This window comes from Anser brachyrhynchus, assembly GCF_964034855.1.
Source record: "Anser brachyrhynchus genome assembly, chromosome: 4".
NCBI lineage: Eukaryota > Metazoa > Chordata > Aves > Anseriformes > Anatidae > Anser > Anser brachyrhynchus.
In genome coordinates this window covers 6,798,157-6,817,383 of record NC_137698.1, presented here as the reverse complement: position 1 = coordinate 6,817,383, position 19,227 = coordinate 6,798,157, and the positions used below count along the sequence as shown (strand labels likewise).

Below are 19,227 nucleotides of genomic sequence, written 5' to 3'. Positions count from 1 at the left end.
AAAAAGGCAGAAACATACTCTGAAGCTGTGACAGCAAACTCATTGGATTTAATGTTTCAGAGCCTTAAATGAAAAGCTAATCCTTTTTTATTGGAAATAAAGGGTTGAACACTAACCATATTTAAGATATTCTAGAAGTAAATTGTACTATTTTCTCTCTCATCACAATTACATCACATATGGCCATTGCAAAATTTAAATTGTACAAAAAATATACAAACTCTATCCCAAACAGTTGGTCTTGCTTAGTTATACTGACGAGCAAAGTTTTAACACCCTAATAGTTAATATAGTGGTACTGATGATAGTTACGAATCTAAGTCTTTATTAAAGAAGTAGGATTCTTTAGATGAGTGTTTATAAACTTGAATTCCTCTCTCGTAAAAGCCCTGTGTTTCCTCCTGGAATATCAGATTAATGAAACGTTTCACAAGAGATTTAAAGATGGTCATTTTTTTGAAAATGAATCTTGGACACGTTTCTTCCTGCATGATTCCATTCTTAGTGTAGTTTGAAAGCCCTATTCACTCAATTTTCATGTCATAATAAGCATTTAGTTCTGTGTTTTGTTTGGTTGTAGTCCTAGATAGCCAACTTGGATACCTGCAAGTGAGTCGGATACCGCCCCCCAGCCATCTGCACCAGCTACGACTTCAGTGGAAGTGGCTGTGTTCACAAGCATTGCTTGAGCCACCTGCTTTGGTACAACTGTGCAAGGGAGGGGGAGCTCAGATGCACGCTCTGCAGCTGCAGGTTTAGTGCTGAGTGGCAGCGACCAAACTGGTGGGCACTCTCAGGCCATACTGTTGCGGATGTCCACGGTGGTAAGTAGTGCTCCCGACAGAAAGGGGGTTGTAGAGGCCTGTGGTGGGTATTAGGAACCTGAGAGCCACGCAGCTTACACTGACAGCAGGCTTATTGTGGCATTAGCAGGTGGAGCACATTGGGTGTGATCCTGAAGCATGTGTTCTGCTTTAGTTTAATCTGAGAGGTTTTTGTGCTCCTGGGCCAGTTGGTGAGATGAAGCAAAACGTGGTAAGTGAAGATAAATATTAACATAAACTCATTCTAAGCCATAGCTGTTGCTGCAAGTAGCAGTTATCCCTTCACCTTAACTTCAGAGGCTTGGGTTTAGCCCGTGCTTTATTCTCCTTTGTGTCAACAGATGTGTTTAGGCAACTGTAAGGCAAAGCAGGCTGGGGAATTGATCAGAGTGGTGAATAAGTTGCTGCAATGTCTATAAACAGCTGTGTGGTAGAGATGTGGAGGGCTGCTGCTTTTGGTAGCTGTAAAATTTTTGTGTTCCTTTCTGCAGTTACAGAAGTTACCTGCAGTAAGTGGAAGGTGAAGGATGGTCAGTATAAAATTCAGAGAAGGGAATGTAAGACTGCACGCTATTTCACATCTGTATTAAACACGCAGCCGGGTATTGCTGAGCAGCTGGCATGGGTAGTGTGTTAAACTGGTACGTTGAGCCTTAGATTAGATGTTAATGCAGTATCCGTACAAAGAAGAGGGATAATCTATAACAGCATCAAGCTGTTTTCTTTTAAGATTTTTTTTCTAGATATTCAAGAAAAATATAAAAAATTGCTCATATAGGTAGGTTTTGTATGTATAGATTTTGTAAAACCATAAGAGGCTCGATCTTCATAATTGCTTGGTCCTGTCCTATCCCACTCAGCCTTCTGAGTTTTACTATATATGAACAACACAGACTCTCTGACTGTAATGAGTTACAGTTTAATTTGATTTCAGAAATAGTTCAAGAAGCATTTTTTTTCCTTTCTGTACCTTTCTAGCTAGGCATGGAAGATAGTGTGCTTGAAAAGCTGAAACTACCAGTGCGATACTTTTCTTGCAATTTACGTAATGATGTAGGCAGCTTGCCTGTTTCTGTCCAACACTGAGGATGCATGTCAGTGACAGTGAAGTAAGGTGTGCATGTAAGGTATGCAAAATCCATTTACAAGAACTCGAACATGCAGAACTTCTAACTGGTTCACTTCCAGGAGGCAGCCCATTTGGTCAAAGGCAGCAGTAGACGTGTTAAGTATTTCTGTGAAGGCTGTCCTTTTTGGGGAGGACCCAAAATTGAGAACTTCCCAAATGGGTCTTATTTTAGGACCGGTAAAAATTGAGAACCTGTATTTTGCAAGGAGAAAACACAATTGCATGTGTTAAACATACACTGAGAAGATAAGCTTGCTGGAAAATGTCTTTAGAATCTCAAGTAAGCTTTACCAGTATTTGGCATTGCAGTTAATTTTGCTGTACTGTGGAGGAATTGTGCAAAGGCAGGCTTGCACTCATGTGACTGATTCAATTTCATTCTGTCTGATGGGCAGAAATAAAAGTGCTTTGTTATATAGCTGGTGTCTAGAATTTTTGTCTTAAGGCAACAGAGGGGAAGCTGAGGGAGGTTTAATATAGAGAAGTCAGCTTTCTATTGAGGTTGTTGCTGAACGTATCAGAAGTTGTTTAATTTATCTTGGTCTAACTCACTGTTAGTTTTGTCGGTGCTCATTCTATGAAGCTACCCATTTAGGGAATTAATTTCTATTTCACTTATTTCCTTCTGTGTGCATCATTACTATGAATGCCATTTAAAAGGCCAATAGAAAGGTGTAAAGTGTTTGTCCAACACCGATTAGACATTTGTCTTGGGTTGTGGGTGGTTTGGGGTTGTTTATTAGTTTGTTTGCTTTGTTGCTTGGTGACTGTCACGTTTCTCAGAAAGGGACAAAAGAAATGAGCTGAAACCAGGGGACATTCTCAACTATGGCTCAAAAGCTTAAACATGTTATACATTTAATAGAAACGGCTTCTCACAGCTTATCTAATTTCTGGATGAACACTTACCTAAATGAGATGTGTAAAAATAGATTTAAAACCTGTCTGCAAAAACAGAAGATCAAGCTGTTTGATTTATGGGGTCTTAGGACCCCTCCCCGGATTCTCTGCTGACTTGTGGCAAAGGAAACATACAGTCTTAAAAACCTAAACCAATGTGGGCTTTGAGTGATCTGAGAGAGGTTTTTACCAAGCAGATTTCCTGTGGCAATGTTAATCTGTGATTTAGGAACTGTTGGGCTAATCTTTGGCTGATTCAATGAATTAGAAAATTCCCATTTTCTTATTTGAAAGAATGAAACAAAATTCCCATTTTCTTATTTGGAACTAATTAGAGACAGGGATTTGAAAGAAACAATGGAATTAATGTGGCAGAGGGGAAAAAAAAAAGCAACAGAAGTCAGAAGAAAAAGCAAAGACATTTAATTTGAATGAGGAGAGTTTAAATGTGACCATTAATCCAAAAATCAGTGGGGGAAGCCAAGGTAGGAACATCTAGAGAGATCCTGATGGGTGATAAAAGGAACGCTGGCAATGGAAAAGAATTAAAATGAATGAAAGGACAACTCTTGATAGTGGTGGTTGTTTCTGGTAGCAATAGCATCAGTTAAAGCAAACCTGATGCAGCTTGTCCAGCTTTTCGTCTAGCCTTAAAGACTTGCTTCACAGACCCCAGAAAAAAGTAGTGCATTAGTTCAGCTCTTTGTACTGCATTATGGTATATTTTTCTCTTTGTGATTTGTTACTGTCTAAAGCAGTTCTGAGTTACCTGATTACGTTCTGCTAAAACCTACAAATGGTGCGATTTGCTCTCAAGGAAGTGCCTGTAATGACACAAAATTTTGACTCAGTGGGGCGGTAATAGCAGAGGAGATGTACCCTGAAGCAGAGGATTGAGCTCTGACTTCTACAGCCCATGTTTTTGTTAAGTCTCATTCCCTAGAAATGAGAGCACCTGTCCCTCAGGAGATACTCAGCTGTGGATGGACAAGGCTCCCACAGGGGAGGATACAGCGGTAGCCATTATCCTCACGTTCGTATTCCCAAGGCATCAGGAACCTGCCTGGCTCCATGTTCCCACTGTCACTGCAGGGAAGGTCAAAGGAATTTCTTTAGAGAGAAAGCCTACAAGATCACACCGAAGTTTGTCCCATTCAATTTGTAGGAAACTTGTTTGCTGTCTTGAACTTCATTTTGCCCTCTCCAGGACTCACTGAGCTTAATGAGGAGAGTGATGAAGACAAGAGGCCTGATGTTGTACTGATAGAGCAAGTACTTGTTCTCACAAACAATTTAGCAATTAGCACTGGAAGGTGCATAAATGATGGAAATGTTCTTATCGCGTTCTAGCTAAATGGGCATTTGAGAATAGACGTGCAGCCACTCTGCTGGATGACGCAGTGACAGCAGGAATGTCCCATGCTTTAAGATAATTGCTTTAATTGAAACAGGTGTGCCACAATGCTGCAGCAATTTAGCTATTTCACGATCTTGCTCTAAAGTTTACAAGCAAGCTTTTATAATTTTCATTTCCATTAGTGGAAAGTCTCTGAGAAGCAACATGACTTATTTGAAAATGTTTTCCATTATCTGCAAGTATTTCTAAAGTGCTCTGCGCTGTCCTTCCCACGATGGATCCATTTTGGCTTGCTGCGGGGGATTTGCCTTGCAGAATTCCAGCAACCCAGAGCTCGAGGTGCATTTTGAGATGCGTTTACTGGATTTGTGTCAGGTGTGCTGACTGGGAAAATCGATGCGTTCAGGATGGGTGAGGGGCAGCTCACTATGCCAAGGCTGCCGATTAGCACTGAATTAAATGGTCTTAGTCTGCTTCCAAATGTTGAATTGCAGGAGTTGTTTAGAGTGCTAGGCAAAGTGTTCTTCTGTATTTCCTTATATCATTTTAAGTGATCAGAGCAAGCAGCATGAAGAGATGAATGGTTGCATCTTGGTGAAAAGATTGCATAGGAGCCAAGAGTCTAAAGATCTTTTGCTTCTGGAGTCTCATTTGAGCTAGAGCTACTTAGTAGGTATGCTCCTCGTTCCCACCCTACATGCAGCCCAAATGGAAATGAGTTTTCCTGGGATTACAAGAAATGTTTTGTAAATCACTGTGCAAGTATGGGAGTCTGGACCTCTTATGCTCTTGCTTCACATGCTGTGTTTTTGTCATTGTGTATGACCCTTGCTTATACCCGTAGTTTTAGCCTGCATTTTGAAAGGAATGGAGTGGGGAGAGGAGGGGAAGGAGAGGAGATGCCTTGGGAGGGGGAAACAAAACTCCTGGGGGTTGAAAAGTGTCTGAAAACCATGGGCTTCAGGCTCTGCAGATGACAAGGGCAAGGTTCCCTGGAATGGGACCTCATGGGAGAGTGTTACGCGTTTGCTGTGGGTGACGCTCAATTTTGACAGAGAAACTAAAAGCTTGAGATGCATAAAAATCCAATCAGATAAGTGCGGTTGGTATCAAGGCTCTTAAATTTCCCTACCTGGGCCCTTCCTGCCTTTAAAAAAATGGTGCTTTTTGTGGAAGTTTTTAGCATGGGAAGGGACTCACGGTAATCCCGGGGTGTGGGGTGTGCAATTCACAAAGGAATTAAGGATGTCACAGGTGTCCTTCAGTATTGCTTATTTTGCCCTAAGTTTTAATCAATGAAGAAAGTCAGAATTTTCACTCTGTGCTATTCTACTTCCCTTTTGAGGCACAGAGCACTTCTACATATTTTAACGAGTTTTTACTAATGGACAGTAGCTCGTTACATACTAACAGAAATCATGCACTTCTTTCTCAAATGTCTATAAGACTGCCATTTAGAAAAAACAACAACAAACTAAAAAAAGGAACAAAAGAAAAAACACCTCCCTGTCCCCAGGTGAGGACATCCACTCCAGGAAGAGATAAAAGGGATGAATTTTATTCTTTCTGTAGCAATTGATCCCCTGTTTTCTCAACGTAGTGGTTGAGAATGGGTTCACTTAGATATCAAAAGCTGATGTGGTTGAGGCAAGCATTGCAGACAGACTTGAATTACTTTTTTGATCAGGTTGACTGTGATCAGCTGCTTGTGTGGTTTCATGAATTCCTGGCCAGCTGTCTGAGCAGCTGGGCATGGCTTTCACCAGTACTGCAACTGGAGAGTGTTGTGTGTGGTCTGAGATCTGTGGGGATGCATCTTTCAGTCGAAGCTTGGGTACGAGTCGATGATCGAGTGACAGTTCCTCTTACCAAAGTATCCTGAGGCAGTAGAGCCAATTTTGGGCTCTGTTGGCTGTAGAGACAATTTTTAAACCCCAGACTTACTTTTCTGAATCTTGCTCAGTTCTAAGCAAACAGAATCTGTTTTACAAGATTGCAAGACTTTCTTTAGATTCATAAACTGAGGTAGATGTGTAAAAGTAGCCACAAGCCCCAGATCTTTGCTTCCTTTCCTTTGCTTTCCTAACATGTTTAATGCATGGCAAAATTCCATACATTTCCTTTCGCTTTCAAACTATACTTGCCTTTTTTTTTCCTCACAGAATCGTCTAGGTTGGAAGAGACCTCCAAGATCACCCAGTCCAACCTCTGACCTAACACTACCAAGTCCTCCACTAAACCATATCACTAAGCTCAACATCTAAATGTCTTTTAAAGACCTCCAGGGATGGTGACTCAACCACCTCCCTGGGCAGCCCATTCCAATGTCTAACAACCCTTTCAGTAAAGAAGTTCTTCCTAATATCCAACCTAAACCTCCCCTGGCACAACTTTAACCCATTCCTCCTCGTCCTGTCACCAGGCGCATGGGAGAATAGACCAACCCCCCCCCCCCCCCCCCATCCATGATGTATTTTTCAGTTGTTGTTAGAAAAAGGGTTTTTTTTATGCCTTGTGTGTGTGCAAGTTCTTGACTCCTTTGGTTGCACTAGTCTGCAAAGACACTCATCTCTTTTGGTTCTCCTAAAATTCAGCAGGTCTTTTCAAGGAAAGCTGCAGATAGCATGTTTCATGAGATGTGAGGTTTTTGGTCAGCCACACATCAGTAACTAGAGAATAGTTTTGCTTGTCAGAAGAACCTTTTCATGTTATGGATGACTGCATAAAGTCTCTTACTGTTTCTCATTGCTGAACTAATAATACACTTTATTTCTACCTTTGAGTCAGTTTCCAAGTAGGAGTAGTTGAAGCATGGCTTAATTTTGTCAGGATATGATAGTTTCCATTACATTAACTTGCAAGGGAACAAAATTCATCTCAACTTGCATTATATTCCAAGTGCAGTAGCTTCAAAGAAATATTCAGTGAGAGATGAAAATAATGAAGGGGAAAAAGCTCTGGTTGAAAAGTTAAGCAGTGTTACTGCGTATTCCGTACTGGGTAGTGCTGCATTAAGGCTAGATTTCAGCTTTTGTTGTTTCACATAAAAACGATAGTGCTTTGAAGATGGAGTTTTGGGTGGGCTGTGATTTTCAGGTAAGTAGTGTTCAAGCATTTACATTTTAGTAAAATTTGTTAAGGCAAAACATTGCGTAACGGGAAAGTTTAAGGCATGTGGAGTAGATTTTAGGTAGGGAACTTTGTAACCATTCTTAGCAGAAACTCTGACTACATTTAAAATCATGCTGACATTTTAAAATAGTGATATTTTGCTTTTTTAATACAATTTTGGGGAAGTAGTCTGTAGTTCTTGCATTCCTTAGTATCAAAGTTTACTCTCAGTCTCAAAAGATACCTTGGATAATAACAGATCAGTGGCCAGAAAAATATTCGTGCGTATAATTCAAAACAAACCCACATTCGGTTTGCCAGGGGTAATTTAATAGCACTAGTTGCAGTTTTCAGACCAGTAAGCTTTGTGCCAAACTGCAGTAAAAAAAATGCCTTGTATGAAGCTTTCCTCAGCAGTATGACTCTTCCCTTTATATAGGTAGAAAAGACAAATGAAATATGGCAGCTGTATTAAAGTTTTATGAGATGTTGTAGAGCCTTTCTTCCATCAAGTGTGGTATTAGATATATTTCACTCTCTTTTATACAAATAAAGCATTCTTTCTCATTTCTCATATAAAAATCAATATTGCTTAAAAGAAGTGCAATTGAGCCTTCAATAAACATCTTAAAAATTCTTTCTCATTCACACTTAGCTAAGATCAAAGCTGCGGGCTTAGGTGCAGATACAGAACGTGGAAAAAGAGTTACTTCATCCGCTTTTATCATTTCGATGCAACTTCCTCACTTTTATCTTTAGAGTTTCTTGCGTACTCGAGCCCCGTATCGTCCATTTGCACAAGGGTGAACTTGATACCTTGGGTGTACTTTCATTATGATTATTATATAATGCCAGCTCTTTACAAATATTTCTGCCCAAGGAACTGCTCCTCCACACCCAGCACACAGGGAGCTCTGCAGCTGGGCCTGGAAGCTTGGCTCCAGGAATTCTCTCCTGATCCAGGGTCTGGCAGCGCCTTTCGGGTGCTCCCAGTCTGCGTGGGGATGCGGTGCAGTTGGGCACCATTCCTCGCATAGGAATACAGGGAGAGGACGCAGCCTCTGGGCCCAGGGGGTGCTGTGGCAGATGCCAGCAGATCCCACTTCTGCACAATCAGGACACCGTGATTCTGGAAGCAATAAGAAAGGTTTTTAACCCTTCAGCTGGCACATGCTTTCAGCACCCAACCTCTCTTATCCCTCCCTGCAATTCCACTTAGCTTTGTCCTTACCCAAGCACATTATAATAGGAAAATGTAGCTGAGCATGAACTTAAAATGAGACCTTTTAATTTAAAGACTGAGTGTGAACTGTGTCTGCATAACCAAGGTAATCTCAAGTGAGATTAATATTTTATTCTCCCCATGTACTATATGAAGGAACTCCCAGCCTGTAATGCAGTTTTGGGTTCCTCAAAAAGCGTTTTGAAAAGCCAGAAGAGTTCACGAAAGTGCAGAAAGAGAGGTAGGAGTTCTACAAAATCCCCTTTTGTAGGGGGAAGTATAATAAGCCCAGTTTGACCTGTAACTGAGGCAAGGCTAAGAGTCTGAAGTCTTGCAAGGGGGGGAAAAAAAAAAGATAAAGTATTCTGTGTTTGTAAGATGGAACTAAGCAAATTTAAATGCAGTGTAAGTAGCAAATTCTTAAGTCTTCTTCATGGATTAAGCATCCTCCTTAAGGGGCCACTACGGTCCTCTTAGAAATTAAGGCCTGAAAATAGAAGTTGGTTGGTGGTGCTACTTCCTGTGGTATCACAGAGTCTGGCCAGACTGAAAGAGCTTCGACTCTGTGAATGTTGTTTCTTCTTCTCAAGCTGGGTAGCAAGCTCCAGAGCTCTTTGCTTTTGCTGCAAGAGTTGAAGAAAACCAAGTGAGATTCTGATAACAAATACTTTTGCAGCTAAGTGCTGTAAAATCACAAGTCAGTTTCTTGTCCTAGTGTCATAAAACACACAATTTTGCTCCAAGTTAGTTGAGGAATACACTAATAGTTATTTCTACAATTAAATTTTAGCATTTAAGCAGAAAGGGGCAGTTTTACCATTGAAAATGTAACAGTCACCGTTCCAAATATATTTTGACAAATTTTACACTCGAGTTCAGTCATCCTGGAATGTCATCCGTCACCATACTGAGCACAGCCCTGTCTGATTTCTTGGGACAGAAAACTTTTGAAAGGATGAGTATTGACTGGTCTTCAGCAGAGGGTAGCTGCCCTCCAAGCAGTTTCGAGACATGTAGTGAATGCAGGATGCTAGGCTGTGGCATCCCTGGTGTACAAGTCTTAGTCTGCCTTCACCTGGGTAAGCTTTGACATCTCTCCTCAGGAAATAATGAACGAAGGTTAGGAGTAACTTCTGCATAAAAGAGGGAAAGTCCAAGAGTTAACGGAATAATCCTGAATTCTGGAGATCTGTGTTATTAAACTAGCCTAGCCTTTTAGGCTATATTGTGTTGGTTGGCAAAATACCACAGAAGCGTATTGGTCTTAGCATCATTTCATGTCTTAAAGAGAAAGCAGATAGTAAGTGTTGTTCTAGATTTATTTTTGTTAAGTTCAAAAGAGATTTTGTTAGAAAAAGGACCGCAAAGAAAGATCACTAACAACTGTCCTAATACTGTGCTGCCAAAATATCCTAAATGTACCGGCCCTGTTTCTTGTTTTGATCAATTGATCAAAATTGTTTTGATCAATTCTTTACTGCTGCCCATTAAAAGCTAGCTGTTGCATTTTGAATAGCATCAACTATTCATCAAAAATACGAGCGAGCTGAGTATGTGAATGCATTCTGCTTTCTACACTCAAATTTCAGTATTTATCCTGAAATACTAGTTGAATCTATTCTAAATGTAGAATATTCTGAGCAGTTTTACTAGCAGTTCTGTGGACAATCTTTCTGCCGTGGGTTAGAAATAAGCAGATGGTTGTCATTTCAAGCTGATGACCTGCCCTGTTTCTTGAGCATCACAAGTCCTTGGGGGTGGGATGGGAGGGAAATTAACGTTCTGGCTTCAGATATTTATAATGGATTTGAAATGATTTTCTTTTTTAATGTTTTCTTCTCTAGAACATATGAAGGATATTCTTGTGATATACGAACAAGAAGCAGAAGAGTGGGCTGTGTATTTAAAATCTCTGTTTGGACACATACTGAATGAAGAAGGAGTCTTACTCTACAATCTGGAGACTTTGTCTTTCAAGCACCTGGAGTCATTCTCTTTACACTGCTATAAATGTAAACTGCTGATACTCTCGTGTGGACTTCTTAAATGCCTAAATCAAGAGAGGTGCTGCTTTCTGGAGTATGTTCTTCAGCCTCCAGATGATGTGGTGATTCTCCTTTGTGGGGTGGAGAATTCAGAGATTCTTTACGAGGTACTGACCTTAGGTGGAAGGATCAGAGAGATCTCCACTGATCAGGAACCTGAGGAATATCTCTCAATTGTTACTGGAATTATTCAACCAGGTAATTTTAAAATGTAAACATTGTATGATTATTAAGAGTTTTCTATCTGCATCAATACCGTTTGAAAGAGAGAAGAGCGAGCATTTGAATTTTCTCTAGAAATGACGTATTGCAAAAATGTTTTGATGCGTTGGTTGTTGAAGTCTTAGTGACTTCAGTATTATTTCCTACTGACTTACGGGAGTACTGTCATACATTCAATACAGCTTCAGGTTCACAAGAAAGCAGCTTTGGAAGGCCCAAAATCTGCCTGCCAAAATCTGCCTGCCAAAATCTGGCACTTCTGAGCCTACCATCACTGCTTCGTGGTTGAAGAGCTGGCATACACTTGCTTCACTCTTTCCTGGGTTTGCAAATCTCAGAAATAGTACAAAACTATGGGTTTCTTTAATCTCTTTCAAAATGCTTTAACGTGATAACGTATGTATATCTCTTCAGGTAAACCTGGCAATGAGAAATGATCACAGGCCAAGACCCGGTTTCACGGATGGCATAATTCCCAGTGTGGCACACACAAGCTGTAAAAGCAGTAGTTCTCTTCCCCTTTTACAAACTGAAGTAACCAGCCTGTGCTGAAAGGTCTAAAATTGCTAAGTCTGTGTGTGTTTGCACATCCATGGAAGCAACAAAGACGAGCTCATGTTAAAATTAGCACTTCTGGAATGTAAGAACAATCCTCTGGAGGGTTAGAGGTACTGAAATGGCAAAGTCCGTGTACATTAAGTTTAACCTCTTTGTGCCAGGCTGCACAAATGTTACCAAGCAATAGCTTTAGAAAGACATGCATTGCTCACTTTGGAAGGATGGCGTAGGTTGTGCATCAGTTTCAGGTATATGTCTGGGTGTTCTCTGTAGTCTCTAGGTCTCCTGCCTTCTTTCAGCTCCTGCTGTTCTGTTGTTTATTTTGTGTGTGCTAAGCCGAACGTTGTGCTTCTGTCTTTATCTGCAAGGTGCCATTTTTCTGGCATGGGAGCTTGTGCTTGAGAAAGACATCCTGCAGTTTGGGAGTTTTACTTTGAAATGAACCTGTCTCCAGAAGTATTTGTTCATGCAAATGAACAAATGACAATATTCTTTTGAACACTGGGGGCGTGACCTATCTGGGTGTCCCTGCTGCCTTGTGCTTGAGCAAATACATTTCAGGATGCTGTACAGCTTTCAAACCTGCCCTGAATGTCTCTGCACACACATGCTGTGATGATACGGGCTGGCTAAACTAAATCTTAGGCTCTTCCTGCCCACCAATCTCTCATTCTAACATTTCTTGCTGTTATTTTTTAACCTTTTCCTCGCTATATCTTCTGAGCATCTCTCAGGCTTCAGGTTTCGGAGCTACTTACGGTTGTCTGCTATGGTTTCAGGAGGTAATGGTTGAAATTTTTGACTGTGCCTAATATTTAGCTTCAGAGAAGTTCCTTGGCATCTTCTCTGTGAAATGAAAACTGAATCTATACCATCTATGTGTGTGTATAGGAAGGAACTGTGCTCCGGGACAGCCAGTTGACTCACGCACAGGAAATTGCAAACTTTTTCTGAAAAGATAAACAGTTCACTAGAAGACAGATGACAGATCTTTACTTAGGTCTGTGTGTTCACAGAAATATTTATTGCATCTGCCCTCAGGATTTTACTTACTTTTACTTTTTACTTTGCTTACTTCAATGTCAGGTGCCCAATAGGTGCTCAAATCACCATTCCTTTGGCAGTTGCCCAGTATTAGAAGCTTCAGATGCCAGTACAAAGAAGAACTAATGAGTCCAAAACCTCTGTCGCACTGCGTACGTCTCTAGCAGGGCTGCCCTGACAGACTGGGATCAGACAAGATCTGTTACCTGAACTAGATCCAGGACCAGGAGCAGTGTTGCTGCCTGGTGATTTGGGGTGTAAGCCCTCCTTCGTGCACACAGCTGAGAACTGCTCTGGCCCTGGTTTTTCTGTCCTGGTGTGCCTCGGCCATCAGGCAGGCCAGCTCAGGTCACTGCTTGCAAGGAGAGCTAGGCACCGCTCTCTGGTGCGCCGTGCAAGAGCTGTGAGTGTGAGATGCCGTCACCTGGGCTCCGAGGAATAAGGGTGTGCCTTGCTTATAATTTACCTTTGCTTAAAGATAATGGTGGCTGCAATGTCCACATTTATGACATTCTTTTGTAGAACCGTATTAGCTCTTAGACTTTGATATCTCTGGCGGAAATTTTGAGAGATTACACATTTGGGAAAGACATTTTGCCTTTGGGTTTAAAATGGCTTGCTAAGGGGTTATTAAGCATACTTGAATTGCTTCTCCTTTGAAGCTTTTTTTTTTTTTAATGCTTTCTTCAGGATTGTGCACTCAGAAGATGACCCATATGGAAAGAGAAGGAAAGTCCTATCTCTTTTAATTGTTTTCAGTGCTTATCTCTTGTCCCTTATATTTCTGCTTTTAGAGATAGCAGTGAAAACACGGTGGTGTATGTTCTCCATCGTTTTCCCTTCCTTTTCCTTCCCAAACATCCATTAGTGTTAATTTGTTCCTCCATACACTTGTCATCTTGTCTCCTCAGTGTTAATAAAGAGCCGTCACTCTACCAAAATCTAAAAAATTTAGCAGCGTGCTCTAACGACAATGATTGCATGGCACCACGCCGCTGTTCACCACCACAGCTCAATTCTGTTAATCCCTAAGGACAGTGGGCTGTTGAGGTGTTCGGTCTGACTGTTTCTATGTTTCAGGGGTGGCTGGTAGTAGTTATAACCGCTGAATATGGATACCAAATCAGGTTGTCACAGTTCTGAAGAGAATTAATAATGGTGTGGGTTAGGTGCTAGCAGCCACCATCCTCCTGCAGCTTTCTCCATGCTCTATAAACTTCATAGGCAAGGTAAGTTCTCAGCTGTCCTTCCTGTCTTAGATGCCATCTCTTTGCACTATTTGAACAGGGTGATATAGAAAGAGTACAAAATGAAGGTAACTTTGTATTGCCCCTACCAATTATTTTGAAACAGTGTTTCACCTACCAGATGGTGCCAATTTCATCCTGTTGGAGCAAGCAGTGTTAGAACTTCCTTCTGCCTCTCTCCTAGTACGTGTACCAAAAATTCCAGGCAAATAATCATAATTAAAATGCTTAGTAAAACTAACTGAAATGCAAGGGCGAGGGGTTTTTGTATCCAGTAGGGAGCTTGTTCCCCCTGCAGTGTAATTCAAAGGCAAAATCTGAAGGGTTTGTCATCCCTGTTGGAATGGAGCAAATGGAGAACATCTTGGGAGAGCGAATGGAGAACTGAGATGTATGGAAGCTGACCTTTCTGACATGCTTCCTGGTTGGTGAAAGGTTTTATTATATTCACCTTAGGCAGGAAGAAGAATGCAAATATTTTTGCTGCTGTCAAAAGATTCCTTTAACAGGACTTGTTCACAAAATACTTCACAGCGATGCTATCTGACTCTCTTAGGTTCAGATTTAGAGTTGTTTTTGAATTTTCTGTGACTGTTGTCATTAAAAGATAAATCTCTGAGATTAGAACATTTAGAAATGTTGTTATTCTATGTTCTGTTATTTTAAGATGGCCCAGTGTGATCTAGTAGTCTTACTTCTCTTTTCAACAGCTCTGTGTAATATTCCTGAAAGTAGGGTCAGCAAACACTTTCTTTGCATTTATCCTTTCCTTTCCCTTTTTCTTTCTATCATTCCTCTTTGGTCTGCTGAACAGTGTACCCTTTTTATATTGAATTGTTGTACTTTCAGTGTATTAATCCAATACCCTGTTTTTTTTAGCCTAGATATAGTTGTGGGTTGTTGTTTTTTTTGTGTGTGTGTAGTCCTGAAATACTTGTATTTCAAGTTCAGGCTATTCATATGCTTGAGCAAATGATTTATAGATGGATAGTTGCAGCTAGAAGTAGTTAATTAGATCTCTAAATGTCCTAAATTCCTCCTGCAGTTATTTGTGCCTCAGTATTGATGATGCAGAAAGGAGGACAGGTCTCATCTAATACAGATACCTTTCTGTGTCACTATTTCTAAAGTATGTTGACATTTTTGAGATTTTTTTTTTGGTGGGACCTCTCAGTATAGCTCAGGAGTGTAAGTATCTATTAGTCTGCTCGCTTTTTAAAATTTGATTTGATTGTTTACAGCTCAAAGAAAACGTAACAGCTCTTGTTATTTCTAGCCTTCCCCCTAGCAAGTGGTTGGCTCTTTTCTGCCATATGAAGAGAATCTGCCACTATAAAAATGAGTAGTTGAGAACTGCTCAACAAACCTACATGTAGCCATTCATATCTGCTCTTGTCTCAAAAAGTGGGAAAAGGTACGTTAATTAGCACAACCCAAAAAAGCTGAATTCAGAGTCCCTGATGGCCTGGGAAGGATTCTCAGGAGGAATACTTTCACCTGAGACAGCGGCATGCCATTAATTTCTGGCTATTAACAAATAAGTATTCAGTGTGCCACCCCACAGTTTTAATCACCAAGAAGAGTAATGTTAAGAAAATTGATTTTGCAACTAGTAGTAAAGTATAACTCTGGAGTAATGAGATACTAGCATTTTGTATTTGTCTCTAATTAGTTCATGCAGGACAAACAGGCTAGGAGCTTTAAAAAAAGGTCTTAACATAGATAAATTTCTAGGCCACTTCAAATATGGGTGTAGTTTCCATTGTGTGGGTCATAGAAAAGAGAAACAAGCTTTTATGGTATCTGTCTCCTGTTTTATTTTATTGGAATTGTACCATGAGTTTGGGTACAATATTTGAATACTGGAGTAATACTTCATATTTTGAGTCCAGTGCTTTGTTTTTCTCCTGTAAAATCCTATTCACATTGGTACTCAAATAGAAGTAACTAATGACAATGTGAGTTTTCTTAGGCTGCCAGCAGAACTTGTGCTGATGGAGTAAACCCCTCATTTAAGTGGGAACTTTTCCCCTTTGAAGAAAATAGTAGTATTTCACCTAGATTTCAACGTTGACTTGGAGTCTACTAAGCACTAGCAAGAAGCAGAGTTCAAGAGGAAACAAAATCCCTGGTCTTTGAGTTTGTTTGTTTGTGAATAGTGAATGCAGTGTGATTTTGTACGTGCAGGAGCTAAAGCCAGGGTTGTAAAGCTTCTTGCGTGGACGCCCAAGATTGAGTAAATGGAGGTAAGAGGTGGTTCTGGCTTTGCTTACTGCCAGAGGAGGTTGCAGTAGATGAGACCACACAGTTGCCCCTCTTTCCGCCTTCTCCAACATCTTCTTGAGGTGTGTTTCTCCACCGCCTTGCAGAATGACTGCTGGAATGGCAGTGCAGTGATAGGGGCTTGGGAGCGGGACTGCTACACCAAAAAAAAACAGGTTTAATGTCACTAGCTTGTTTCATAAGGCACCTGTTCCTGGCTATTTCAAACCAGAAGAGAAACATAAGTAACAGCCTGCTGTTGGCAGCCATGGATCTGCTGTTGAGACTGCCTGCCCCTGCTACTTAAACTTTTTGATTTCTATGTTCCTTCATGTCTTACTCCTGCAAAATCCAAAGCAGTCTTAGTCATCATATCAGATTTTTCAGCAGCTCATTTTTTGATCTGTCTGGCTAATCGAGGTGACCCGTATGCTTGGATACTGAAGTGTGCATCGTGTACGTGATATTTTTCCTCTGTTTTTTAATGCTAATTGGATGAAAACTGCTTACGCCTGGGAAAGTGAATGTACAGATACCTTAAATGCCATTAAAAGACATTCACTGTAGGACAAATTCATGAAGCTTTTTTATTAATAAAAGTCAAACTAATAGAACATAAGCATTGCTGCCACAGCATGTACTACTTTAAATTAATGTACTGTGATTTTACTGTTGTTTATTTAGGTTACGCATTTTTTTATTTTAAAAAGGAATTAATCGTTTTATCATCATTAGTCTGCTCTTTCAAGGTTGTTTGTGGACACTATCCACATTTTTGTTGTTTATCGCACAAGAATCTGTAGTCTTATGTCCTTAAAATAATGTATTATTGACTCCCCTCTAGTTTTTATACTGTGGTTACCAGTAACAATTGTGGAAAAGTTATTATTGGAAGGCATCTAAGGAAGTTCTCTGGAAGTGCATTCTTTGTGTATTTTCTGGCATGCAGAGGTTACTATAACAGAAGTGCTCTTTGTAGTTTCACCACAATGTATTTCTATTATGTCAGTGTCAATTTCTTGAAAGTAAGATAAAATAAGGGTTATGTTTTCCTAATTTAATAAATAAATAAATAAATAAATCACTGACAAAGTAGTATAACACCTATATAAGTTCATGCTGAATAAAATTAACATTAGGATAGGAAAAAAATAAACTTTTTGATATAGAATCAGATTTCTATCTTGGTAGGGTTTCCCTGTACTGACTCAAATGGCTTTGAGGACAGAGCTTGGTCCGAAAAATGTTGTTACAGTTACAATCGTAAGTATTCAAAAGTCAGAATGCTGCAGATACAAAGTAGCCTATTAGATTTTAATTAGGCCCCTTGTTCATATGCACTGATTGCCTTTAATTACGTAAGTGCATACTTTTTTTCTCCCTCTCAAGAAGCTGGCCTCATTAGCACACAGGATAAGTAGTACTCAGTTAATTAGCAGTTATTTGATACTTTGTTTTGTGTTTGAGTTTGTGGTTGCATTACTTATGCCATTTGAATGGCATTTGAACGCCATTCAAATCCTGTTGAGAAAACAGAATTGTCAATTTGCTAATGTGCTGTTCTGTAGAGCTCATTTCTGTATTATGAGTGCTATCCCAACAGTGGGTTTGGTCACCGTTTTACATACTAGTATTTAGCAAGATTAAGGTGAAGCAGTTCTTCTGGTTCTACTTTGAGGCATGGCTTTTTGTAACACTTGCCACCATACAGTACTTTGCATGTCCAGGTTCAAACTCCCTTTACTTTCAGATCAGTTGTGTGACTGCTCGGACATCTGCAGGTCATCTGTAAAACCTTTCAAAGAAAAGAGGAATATAAAACTAATGAGAACTTCTCAAAACCATGTTTTAAAAGGCTTGCTACCTTTTTTGCCTTAAAACTCCAGGATTGGAACAGGAAATTATTTAAATTCTCTGGAGCAGGAGTCAGCAGATATCACTAGCCTTTTCCTCTCACTGGAATCCCCTCCACATTCACTGGACTCCTGTTATTAAAAGAATAACTGAATCAGAGTAAAGTAAACAGCACCATCTTTTAGTGCAAAACCACCAGTCAGTGCCAGAGTAGGTCTGTCTTGTGCACTGCTCCCAGTACAGATCGGTTTAAAAGAAATAGCCAGCAGTATACCACAACGGAGAGAGACTGCTTTTGAGTGTTAGGTTTCATGCAATCTAAATAAAGTGAAAAGATCAGTCATGGGGTGGTTTGCGGAAAAGGGGTAAATGCAGTTCCATCTAAATCTGTCTCTAGGCTTGTTCTTTCCACTCGCTTCTGGATTTTTTTCTCCCTATCTGAAAAACTGTAGCTTTAAGATAGCTTTATTATCCATTTAGAATAACATCCAAAATTTCATCTTACAAAAAAAAAATATTCAAATAAATGTATTGACATTTCCTTTTTTCTGAGGCTCTAAGTTGCTTGTCCATTTGTTAACTGTTTTCCTTTGCCAATGTTTTGATTGTTTTCTAATGCTAAGGTCTTCCTTAGGGCAAAATAAAGATTCAGTGAAACAATAAATTTGACAACAGTGATGATTACTATCCAAAGTTGATGACAATTTAAAGATGTTTTGAAAGAGATACCCATTAAAGAATTACTCTCTTTCTTAGGTAAGCCACAGAATGAAAGTCCTGGAGCCTCTTTTTCTTACATATATGAAGCCGTTCTTGCAGATGGTGAGTTTGAACTCCCCTTGCATTTTCTGAAGAGTAGTGGCTCTATTCAAGTAAATGAAATTTGTTTCCTTGCATCTTGTCAGACATGAAAGGCAATAAACTGATCTTACCATAGCATACAGCTGTGTAGAGGAACATGCCTTGTTCTCAGACATCCACCCACACATCTATACCATGTGTTTTTGTGAGGAATGTAAAAAGAAGAAGAGATTCAACAGGGCCATTTCCTTTTTCCTTGAATTTCAGAGTAGAGAAAAAAGGAAGACCCTGAAAAGATTTCTTTTTTTCTGTTCCCAAAATATGGAGTTTTGCTTGTGGAGAAAAGAGAGCAGTCCTACTCACATCATACTTGCAGCATCAGTCACTGTCAGCCAGTGGCTGGGAGAAGCCCTGCATCCAGACTTCAGCTCCTGTTGGCATCTGCCATTCTGGTGTATTTGCATTTGTAAAAGCCCATAAAAAGTCTTACTGGGGAAAACAGGAGGGTAAAATCTCCACTTCCTCTTAGTAAAGAGCTGTGTAATGTATTTCCTGTCCCCACGTCTTACTTAAACAGACTTATTTCTGGGTTGACACCTTTGTGAAGTGATCGGTTTAACACCACCAGTGTGCTGCCTGAAAAAGGCTTTG

General features: G+C 40.1%; 1 protein-coding gene and 1 long non-coding RNA gene across 7 annotated transcripts in view; both read left to right on the top strand.

Moving 5' to 3' along the window:
- The window catches only part of BANK1 (B cell scaffold protein with ankyrin repeats 1), a 143,187-nt gene that overhangs the window by 9,974 nt on the left and 113,986 nt on the right, over positions 1-19,227 (top strand). For 2 of the 6 annotated variants that reach the window (XM_080590649.1, XM_080590653.1), the window contains exons 2-4: positions 10,388-10,786; positions 17,113-17,184; positions 18,532-18,597. The exons of 1 other annotated variant lie outside the window; for it this stretch is intronic. In XM_080590649.1, coding sequence (XP_080446775.1) covers positions 10,388-10,786; positions 17,113-17,184; positions 18,532-18,597 — 537 coding nt within the window. Of the gene's footprint in view, positions 1-853; positions 1,036-1,114; positions 1,466-10,387; positions 10,787-17,112; positions 17,185-18,531; positions 18,598-19,227 lie in introns of those variants that run through there. 3 more of the 6 variants (XM_080590651.1, XM_080590650.1, XM_080590652.1) reach the window with 3 other exon arrangements.
- Positions 10,807-16,850, top strand: LOC308194608. Its single transcript, XR_013950733.1, has 2 exons — positions 10,807-11,616; positions 12,455-16,850. It is a non-coding gene; the product is annotated as an uncharacterized lncRNA (long non-coding RNA).